The following is an 11,370-nucleotide window of genomic DNA, read 5'->3' as shown; positions in this document are numbered from 1 at the left end:
ATCAGAACCCTCATAGTATAATGAGTGGTGATCTGGAATCAGAACCCTCATAGTATAATGAGTGGTGTTCTGGAATCAGAGCCCTCATAGTATAATGAGTGGTGTTCTGGAATCAGAACCCTCATAGTATAATGAGTGGTGTTCTGGAATCAGAACCCTCATAGTATAATGAGTGGTGTTCTGGAATCAGAACCCTCATAGTATAATGAGTGGTGTTCTGGAATCAGAACCCTCATAGTATAATGAGTGGTGTTCTGGAATCAGAACCCTCATAGTATAATGAGTGGTGTTCTGGAATCAGAACCCTCATAGTATAATGAGTGGTGTTCTGGAATCAGAACCCTCATAGTATAATGAGTGGTGTTCTGGAATCAGAACCCTCATAGTATAATGAGTGGGGATCTGGAATCAGAACCCTCATAGTATAATGAGTGGTGTTCTGGAATCAGAACCCTCATAGTATAATGAGTGGTGATCTGGAATCAGAACCCTCATAGTATAATGAGTGGTGTTCTTGAATCAGAACCCTCATAGTATAATGAGTGGTGTTCTGGAATCAGAACCCTCATAGTATAATGAGTGGTGTTCTGGAATCAGAACCCTCATAGTATAATGAGTGGTGATCTGGAATCAGAACCCTCATAGTATAATGAGTTGTGATCTGGAATCAGAACCCTCATAGTATAATGAGTGGTGTTCTGGAATCAGAACCCTCATAGTATAATGAGTTGTGTTCTGGAATCAGAACCCTCATAGTATAATGAGTGGTGTTCTGGAATCAGAACCCTCATAGTATAATGAGTGGTGTTCTGGAATCAGAACCCTCATAGTATAATGAGTGGTGTTCTGGAATCAGAACCCTCATAGTATAATGAGTGGTGTTCTTGAATCAGAACCCTCATAGTATAATGAGTGGTGATCTGGAATCAGAACCCTCATAGTATAATGAGTGGTGTTCTGGAATCAGAACCCTCATAGTATAATGAGTGGTGTTCTGGAATCAGAACCCTCATAGTATAATGAGTGGTGTTCTGGAATCAGAACCCTCATAGTATAATGAGTTGTGATCTGGAATCAGAACCCTCATAGTATAATGAGTGGTGTTCTGGAATCAGAACCCTCATAGTATAATGAGGGGTGTTCTGGAATCAGAACCCTCATAGTATAATGAGTGGCGATCTGGAATCAGAACCCTCATAGTATAATGAGTGGTGTTCTGGAATCAGAACCCTCATAGTATAATGAGTGCGATCTGGAATCAGAACCCTCATAGTATAATGAGTGGCGATCTGGAATCAGAACCCTCATAGTATAATGAGTGGTGTTCTGGAATCAGAATCCTCATAGTATAATGAGTGGCGTTCTGGAATCAGAACCCTCATAGTATAATGAGTGGCGTTCTGGAATCAGAACCCTCATAGTATAATGAGTGGCGTTCTGGAATCAGAACCCTCATAGTATAATGAGTGGCGTTCTGGAATCAGAACCCTCATAGTATAATGAGTGGCGTTCTGGAATCAGAACCCTCATAGTATAATGAGTGGCGTTCTGGAATCAGAACCCTCATAGTATAATGAGTGGCGTTCTGGAATCAGAACCCTCATAGTATAATGAGTGGCGTTCTGGAATCAGAACCCTCATAGTATAATGAGTGGCGTTCTGGAATCAGAACCCTCATAGTATAATGAGTGGCGTTCTGGAATCAGAACCCTCATAGTATAATGAGTGGCGTTCTGGAATCAGAACCCTCATAGTATAATGAGTGGCGTTCTGGAATCAGAACCCTCATAGTATAATGAGTGGCGTTCTGGAATCAGAACCCTCATAGTATAATGAGTGGCGTTCTGGAATCAGAACCCTCATAGTATAATGAGTGGCGTTCTGGAATCAGAACCCTCATAGTATAATGAGTGGCGATCTGGAATCAGAACCCTCATAGTATAATGAGTGGTGATCTGGAATCAGAACCCTCATAGTATAATGAGTGGTGTTCTGGAATCAGAACCCTCATAGTATAATGAGTTGTGTTCTGGAATCAGAACCCTCATAGTATAATGAGTGGTGTTCTGGAATCAGAACCCTCATAGTATAATGAGTGGTGTTCTGGAATCAGAACCCTCATAGCGAACCCTCATAGTATAATGAGTGGCGTTCTGGAATCAGAACCCTCATAGTATAATGAGTGGTGTTCTGGAATCAGAACCCTCATAGTATAATGAGTGGCGTTCTGGAATCAGAACCCTCATAGTATAATGAGTGGTGTTCTGGAATCAGAACCCTCATAGTATAATGAGTGGTGTTCTGGAATCAGAACCCTCATAGTATAATGAGTGGCGTTCTGGAATCAGAACCCTCATAGTATAATGAGTGGTGATCTGGAATCAGAACCCTCATAGTATAATGAGTTGTGATCTGGAATCAGAACCCTCATAGTATAATGAGTGGTGTTCTGGAATCAGAACCCTCATAGTATAATGAGTGGTGTTCTGGAATCAGAACCCTCATAGTATAATGAGTGGTGTTCTGGAATCAGAACCCTCATAGTATAATGAGTGGTGTTCTTGAATCAGAACCCTCATAGTATAATGAGTGGTGATCTGGAATCAGAACCCTCATAGTATAATGAGTGGTGTTCTGGAATCAGAACCCTCATAGTATAATAAGTTGTGTTCTGGAATCAGAACCCTCATAGTATAATGAGTGGTGTTCTGGAATCAGAACCCTCATAGTATAATGAGTGGTGTTCTGGAATCAGAACCCTCATAGTATAATGAGTGGGGATCTGGAATCAGAACCCTCATAGTATAATGAGTGGTGTTCTGGAATCAGAACCCTCATAGTATAATGAGTTATGATCTGGAATCAGAACCCTCATAGTATAATGAGTGGTGTTCTTGAATCAGAACCCTCATAGTATAATAAGTTGTGATCTGGAATCAGAACCCTCATAGTATAATGAGTGGTGATCTGGAATCAGAACCCTCATAGTATAATGAGTGGTGATCTGGAATCAGAACCCTCATAGTATAATGAGTGGTGTTCTGGAATCAGAGCCCTCATAGTATAATGAGTGGTGTTCTGGAATCAGAGCCCTCATAGTATAATGAGTGGTGTTCTGGAATCAGAACCCTCATAGTATAATGAGTGGTGTTCTGGAATCAGAACCCTCATAGTATAATGAGTGGTGTTCTGGAATCAGAACCCTCATAGTATAATGAGTGGTGTTCTGGAATCAGAACCCTCATAGTATAATGAGTGGTGTTCTGGAATCAGAACCCTCATAGTATAATGAGTGGTGTTCTGGAATCAGAACCCTCATAGTATAATGAGTGGTGTTCTGGAATCAGAACCCTCATAGTATAATGAGTGGGGATCTGGAATCAGAACCCTCATAGTATAATGAGTGGTGTTCTGGAATCAGAACCCTCATAGTATAATGAGTTGTGATCTGGAATCAGAACCCTCATAGTATAATGAGTGGTGTTCTTGAATCAGAACCCTCATAGTATAATGAGTGGTGTTCTGGAATCAGAACCCTCATAGTATAATGAGTGGTGTTCTTGAATCAGAACCCTCATAGTATAATGAGTGGTGTTCTGGAATCAGAACCCTCATAGTATAATGAGTGGTGTTCTGGAATCAGAACCCTCATAGTATAATGAGTGGTGATCTGGAATCAGAACCCTCATAGTATAATGAGTTGTGATCTGGAATCAGAACCCTCATAGTATAATGAGTGGTGTTCTGGAATCAGAACCCTCATAGTATAATGAGTGGTGTTCTGGAATCAGAACCCTCATAGTATAATGAGTGGTGTTCTGGAATCAGAACCCTCATAGTATAATGAGTGGTGTTCTGGAATCAGAACCCTCATAGTATAATGAGTGGTGTTCTGGAATCAGAACCCTCATAGTATAATGAGTGGTGTTCTTGAATCAGAACCCTCATAGTATAATGAGTGGTGATCTGGAATCAGAACCCTCATAGTATAATGAGTGGCGTTCTGGAATCAGAACCCTCATAGTATAATGAGTGGTGTTCTGGAATCAGAACCCTCATAGTATAATGAGTGGTGTTCTGGAATCAGAACCCTCATAGTATAATGAGTGGTGTTCTGGAATCAGAACCCTCATAGTATAATGAGTGGTGTTCTGGAATCAGAACCCTCATAGTATAATGAGTTGTGATCTGGAATCAGAACCCTCATAGTATAATGAGTGGTGTTCTGGAATCAGAACCCTCATAGTATAATGAGTGGTGTTCTGGAATCAGAACCCTCATAGTATAATGAGTGGTGTTCTGGAATCAGAACCCTCATAGTATAATGAGTTGCGATCTGGAATCAGAACCCTCATAGTATAATGAGTGGTGTTCTGGAATCAGAACCCTCATAGTATAATGAGTTGCGATCTGGAATCAGAACCATCATAGTATAATGAGTGGCGATCTGGAATCAGAACCCTCATAGTATAATGAGTGGCGTTCTGGAATCAGAACCCTCATAGTATAATGAGTGGCGTTCTGGAATCAGAACCCTCATAGTATAATGAGTGGCGTTCTGGAATCAGAACCCTCATAGTATAATGACTGGCGTTCTGGAATCAGAACCCTCATAGTATAATGAGTGGCGTTCTGGAATCAGAACCCTCATAGTATAATGAGTGGCGTTCTGGAATCAGAACCCTCATAGTATAATGAGTGGCGTTCTGGAATCAGAACCCTCATAGTATAATGAGTGGCGTTCTGGAATCAGAACCCTCATAGTATAATGAGTGGCGTTCTGGAATCAGAACCCTCATAGTATAATGAGTGGCGTTCTGGAATCAGAACCCTCATAGTATAATGAGTGGCGTTCTGGAATCAGAACCCTCATAGTATAATGAGTGGCGTTCTGGAATCAGAACCCTCATAGTATAATGAGTGGTGTTCTTGAATCAGAACCCTCATAGTATAATGAGTGGCGTTCTGGAATCAGAACCCTCATAGTATAATGAGTGGCGTTCTTGAATCCGAACCCTCATAGTATAATGAGTGGCGTTCTGGAATCAGAACCCTCATAGTATAATGAGTGGCGTTCTTGAATCCGAACCCTCATAGTATAATGAGTGGCGATCTGGAATCAGAACCCTCATAGTATAATGAGTGGCGTTCTTGAATCAGAACCCTCATAGTATAATGAGTGGCGATCTGGAATCAGAACCCTCATAGTATAATGAGTGGCGTTCTTGAATCAGAACCCTCATAGTATAATGAGTGGTGTTCTGGAATCAGAACCCTCATAGTATAATGAGTGGCGTTCTGGAATCAGAACCCTCATAGTATAATGAGTGGTGATCTGGAATCAGAACCCTCATAGTATAATGAGTTGTGTTCTGGAATCAGAACCCTCATAGTATAATGAGTGGTGTTCTGGAATCAGAACCCTCATAGTATAATGAGTGGTGTTCTTGAATCCGAACCCTCATAGTATAATGATTGGCGTTCTGGAATCAGAACCCTCATAGTATAATGAGTGGTGTTCTTGAATCAGAACCCTCATAGTATAATGAGTGGCGATCTGGAATCAGAACCCTCATAGTATAATGAGTGGTGTTCTTGAATCAGAACCCTCATAGTATAATGAGTGGTGATCTGGAATCAGAACCCTCATAGTATAATGAGTGGTGTTCTTGAATCAGAACCCTCATAGTATAATGAGTGGTGTTCTGGAATCAGAACCCTCATAGTATAATGAGTGGTGTTCTGGAATCAGAACCCTCATAGTATAATGAGTGGTGATCTGGAATCAGAACCCTCATAGTATAATGAGTTGTGATCTGGAATCAGAACCCTCATAGTATAATGAGTGGTGTTCTGGAATCAGAACCCTCATAGTATAATGAGTTGTGTTCTGGAATCAGAACCCTCATAGTATAATGAGTGGTGTTCTGGAATCAGAACCCTCATAGTATAATGAGTGGTGTTCTGGAATCAGAACCCTCATAGTATAATGAGTGGTGTTCTGGAATCAGAACCCTCATAGTATAATGAGTGGTGTTCTTGAATCAGAACCCTCATAGTATAATGAGTGGTGATCTGGAATCAGAACCCTCATAGTATAATGAGTGGTGTTCTGGAATCAGAACCCTCATAGTATAATAAGTTGTGATCTGGAATCAGAACCCTCATAGTATAATGAGTGGTGATCTGGAATCAGAACCCTCATAGTATAATGAGTGGTGATCTGGAATCAGAGCCCTCATAGTATAATGAGTGGTGTTCTGGAATCAGAGCCCTCATAGTATAATGAGTGGTGTTCTGGAATCAGAACCCTCATAGTATAATGAGTGGTGTTCTGGAATCAGAACCCTCATAGTATAATGAGTGGTGTTCTGGAATCAGAACCCTCATAGTATAATGAGTGGTGTTCTGGAATCAGAACCCTCATAGTATAATGAGTGGTGTTCTGGAATCAGAACCCTCATAGTATAATGAGTGGTGTTCTGGAATCAGAACCCTCATAGTATAATGAGTGGTGTTCTGGAATCAGAACCCTCATAGTATAATGAGTGGGGATCTGGAATCAGAACCCTCATAGTATAATGAGTGGTGTTCTGGAATCAGAACCCTCATAGTATAATGAGTTGTGATCTGGAATCAGAACCCTCATAGTATAATGAGTGGTGTTCTTGAATCAGAACCCTCATAGTATAATGAGTGGTGTTCTGGAATCAGAACCCTCATAGTATAATGAGTGGTGTTCTGGAATCAGAACCCTCATAGTATAATGAGTGGTGTTCTGGAATCAGAACCCTCATAGTATAATGAGTGGTGTTCTGGAATCAGAACCCTCATAGTATAATGAGTGGTGATCTGGAATCAGAACCCTCATAGTATAATGAGTTGTGATCTGGAATCAGAACCCTCATAGTATAATGAGTGGTGTTCTGGAATCAGAACCCTCATAGTATAATGAGTTGTGTTCTGGAATCAGAACCCTCATAGTATAATGAGTGGTGTTCTGGAATCAGAACCCTCATAGTATAATGAGTGGTGTTCTGGAATCAGAACCCTCATAGTATAATGAGTGGTGTTCTGGAATCAGAACCCTCATAGTATAATGAGTGGTGTTCTTGAATCAGAACCCTCATAGTATAATGAGTGGTGATCTGGAATCAGAACCCTCATAGTATAATGAGTGGTGTTCTGGAATCAGAACCCTCATAGTATAATGAGTGGTGTTCTGGAATCAGAACCCTCATAGTATAATGAGTTGTGATCTGGAATCAGAACCCTCATAGTATAATGAGTGGTGTTCTGGAATCAGAACCCTCATAGTATAATGAGTGGTGTTCTGGAATCAGAACCCTCATAGTATAATGAGTGGTGTTCTTGAATCAGAACCCTCATAGTATAATGAGTGGTGATCTGGAATCAGAACCCTCATAGTATAATGAGTGGTGTTCTTGAATCAGAACCCTCATAGTATAATGAGTGGTGTTCTGGAATCAGAACCCTCATAGTATAATGAGTGGTGTTCTGGAATCAGAACCCTCATAGTATAATGAGTGGTGATCTGGAATCAGAACCCTCATAGTATAATGAGTTGTGTTCTGGAATCAGAACCCTCATAGTATAATGAGTGGTGTTCTGGAATCAGAACCCTCATAGTATAATGAGTGGTGTTCTTGAATCCGAACCCTCATAGTATAATGAGTGGTGTTCTGGAATCAGAACCCTCATAGTATAATGAGTGGTGTTCTTGAATCAGAACCCTCATAGTATAATGAGTGGTGTTCTGGAATCAGAACCCTCATAGTATAATGAGTGGTGTTCTGGAATCAGAACCCTCATAGTATAATGAGTGGTGATCTGGAATCAGAACCCTCATAGTATAATGAGTGGTGTTCTGGAATCAGAACCCTCATAGTATAATGAGTGGTGTTCTGGAATCAGAACCCTCATAGTATAATGAGTGGTGTTCTGGAATGAAAAAGAGGAAAGAGAGAGGGAACGGTAGAGACATGGGAGTGTAGAAGAGATAGGAAAGAAAGAGAGGAACAGAAATAGATAATATAGTAAATAATGGGTAGTGCTGTGGAAAAAGAGGAGAGAGGTAGAGCAGGGGAGAGCTAGAAGGAAGGAAAAGGTGGAACGTATAAATAGAGAATATAGATTGTATACTGAATGAGTGGTGTTGTGGAGACCTGTCTAACCTCTATATGTCTATCCTCCTGTAGAGAACCTGGATGCTATGATCGCTCTGCAGACCAAGAATAAGCTGGGGAAAACACTGGGGATCCCTGGCATCATCCCTCCTACAGGTAAATATCACTTAGTCAGTTGGTATCCGTGGCATCATCCCTCCTACAGGTAAATATCACTCAGTCAGTTGGTATCCGTGGCATCATCCCTCCTACAGGTAAATATCACCCAGTCAGTTGGGAACCCTGGCATCATCCCTCCTACAGGTAAATATCACCCAGTCAGTTGTTATCCCTGGCATCATCCCTCCTACAGGTAAATATCACTCAGTCAGTTGGGATCCCTGGCATCATCCCTCCTACAGGTAAATATCACCCAGTCAGTTGGGATCCCTGGCATCATCCCTCCTACAGGTAAATATCACCCAGTCAGTTGTTATCCCTGGCATCATCCCTCCTACAGGTAAATATCACCCAGTCAGTTGGGATCCCTGGCATCATCCCTCCTACAGGTAAATATCACCCAGTCAGTTGGGATCCCTGGCATCATCCCTCCTACAGGTAAATATCACTCAGTCAGTTGGTATCCCTGGCATCATCCTTCCTACAGGTAAATATCACCCAGTCAGTTGGTATCCCTGGCATCATCCCTCCTACAGGTAAATATCACCGTCAGTTGGGATCCCTGGCATCATCCCTCCTACAGGTAAATATCACCCAGTCAGTTGGGATCCCTGGCATCATCCCTCCTACAGGTAAATATCACTCAGTCAGTTGGTATCCCTGGCATCATCCTTCCTACAGGTAAATATCACCCAGTCAGTTGGTATCCCTGGCATCATCCCTCCTACAGGTAAATATCACCGTCAGTTGGGATCCCTGGCATCATCCCTCCTACAGGTAAATATCACCCAGTCAGTGGGGATCCCTGGCATCATCCTTCCTACAGGTAAATATCACCCAGTCAGTGGGGATCCCTGGCATCATCCCTCCTACAGGTAAATATCACCCAGTCAGTGGGGATCCCTGGCATCATCCCTCCTACAGGTAAATATCACCCAGTCAGTTGGGATCCCTGGCATCATCCTTCCTACAGGTAAATATCACCCAGTCAGTTGGGATCCCTGGCATCATCCTTCCTACAGGTAAATATCACCCAGTCAGTTGGGATCCCTGGCATCATCCCTCCTACAGGTAAATATCACCCAGTCAGTTGGGATCCCTGGCATCATCCCTCCTACAGGTAAATATCACCCAGTCAGTTGGGATCCCTGGCATCATCCCTCCTACAGGTAAATATCACCCAGTCAGTTGGGATCCCTGGCATCATCCTTCCTACAGGTAAATATCACCCAGTCAGTGGGGATCCCTGGCATCATCCTTCCTACAGGTAAATATCACCCAGTCAGTTGGGATCCCTGGCATCATCCCTCCTACAGGTAAATATCACCCAGTCAGTTGGGATCCCTGGCATCATCCTTCCTACAGGTAAATATCACCCACTATGGAGTGACCTGTCCTTTTCATATCATTCCACCTGATTGACCTTGCGGTGGCTCTGTGAGTAGTGTCAGGTAAATCTAGTCACTGTACTTTTCATTATTCCCTTCTGGATTTGTTTATTTTCATGTATGGTTATGGTAAAGGTAAATGTAAGGTACTTTGCTCAGACAGGTCGTGTAATACTGAACTTCCCCTTTAAGGTGGGGTTGGGTGTGGTGTGGTGAGATTAGGTGTGGTGGGGTTGGGTTGGGTTGGGTGGGGTGGGGTTGGGTTGGATGTGGTGTGGTTAGGTGTGGTGGGGTTGGGTTGGGTGTGGTTGGTTGGGTGGGGTTGGGTTGGGTGTGGTGTGGTGGGGTTGGGTTGGGTGTGGTTGGGTTGGGTGTGGTGTGGTGAGGTTAGGTGTGGTGGGGTTGGGTTGGGTGTGGTTGGTTGGGGTTGGGTTGGGTGTGGTGTGGTGTGGTGTGGTGTGGTGGGGTTGGGTTGGGTGTGGTTGGGTGTGGTGTGGTGAGGTGGGGTTGAGTTGAGTTGGGTTCAGTCGGGTTGAGTTTGGTTGGTGGTAACTGTCTATTGTTGTGTTGGTTTGGCAGGGAAGACCCCAGAGGACGATGACAACACCAAGGCAGAGGCGGCCAAGATGCAGAAGGAGTATGAGAACCTGAAAGACTCAACCAAGGAAGAAGCGCCGTCCACTGAGGCCAGAGGCGAGTTCAAGAAGGATTCTGTTTGCAGCGAACATGTTACCAGAGTAACAATTTCAGTTGAACAATTTTAATTAACCACTTGAAGGACCCTCACAAGTTCGGCATTCTGTGTGTATATGACATTCGTATAGCAGCCGTTTTGGTGCTAGATGTTGATATAGTAATGTACTAACTGAGGTCCGTTCAACAAGGGAAATAGTTTGCGAGCGTTGGATAGCGTTAGCTAATACATTTCCATTTGTTTTGTGTTAGCTGTGACCGTTCGCTAATGTTAACGAACAGTCTGAGAAGATAGTGTGTGGCAAACGTAAGTGTCTGTTTCGTGTCTAAACTGACGCTAAAAATAATCAAGGGACCATGTAGACTTTCTACTATATTTAGTCATTTTCAGTTTGAATTTTGTTGCTAAAAAGACAGTAATCCTTACAAAAAGTATCAGTTTGATGTTTCAGCGTAACATTTGTTTCAGCGGTTCATTAAAACCCAGTTGGAACCTCGTATTTCCCACTTGCGAGGAGCATTTGAGGGCAACATGAGACTGTAATTAATATAGACCCAAAATACCTGCTATAAGACTGTAATATAGACCCAAAATGAAAGCCACCTAAATAGTAGAAACTATTTCAATATCGGCCTGGGATTGAAAGGCTGTGAAGACAGAAAAGTGTATCCCATCACAACTGACAATTATCTTTCTCCCTCTCTCTTTCTTTCTCTCTTTCTCCCTTTCTCTCGCTCGCTCTTTCTCTCTCTCTCTCTCTCTTTCTTTTAGATCACCCAGGCAAGTCTGAGATCTACTTGGAAGCCATCAGGAAGAACATTGAGTGGCTGAAGAAACACAACAAAGACGAGGGCAAAGATGGTAAGACAACTATATATATATATATATATATATAATATATACACTGCTCAAAAAAATAAAGGGAACACTTAAACAACACAATGTAACTCCAAGTCAATCACACTTCTGTGAAATCAAACTG

At 42.3% G+C, this 11,370-nt stretch overlaps 1 protein-coding gene across 1 annotated transcript in view; it reads left to right on the top strand.

Annotated features, from left to right (window-relative positions):
• The window catches only part of LOC120036275 (secretogranin-3-like), a 33,881-nt gene that overhangs the window by 16,258 nt on the left and 6,253 nt on the right, over positions 1-11,370 (top strand). Inside the window, exons 11-13 of the mRNA XM_038982753.1 lie at positions 8,220-8,303; positions 10,274-10,381; positions 11,157-11,249. Of these exons, the coding sequence (XP_038838681.1) occupies positions 8,220-8,303; positions 10,274-10,381; positions 11,157-11,249 (285 nt within the window). The remainder of the gene's footprint in view (positions 1-8,219; positions 8,304-10,273; positions 10,382-11,156; positions 11,250-11,370) is intronic.

The sequence above is a fragment of the Salvelinus namaycush genome, unplaced genomic scaffold (genome assembly GCF_016432855.1).
Source record: "Salvelinus namaycush isolate Seneca unplaced genomic scaffold, SaNama_1.0 Scaffold1280, whole genome shotgun sequence".
In the NCBI taxonomy this organism is placed as follows: domain Eukaryota; kingdom Metazoa; phylum Chordata; class Actinopteri; order Salmoniformes; family Salmonidae; genus Salvelinus; species Salvelinus namaycush.
Note: the sequence above shows the minus strand (reverse complement) of the source record. Positions and strands in the feature narration are given on the sequence as shown.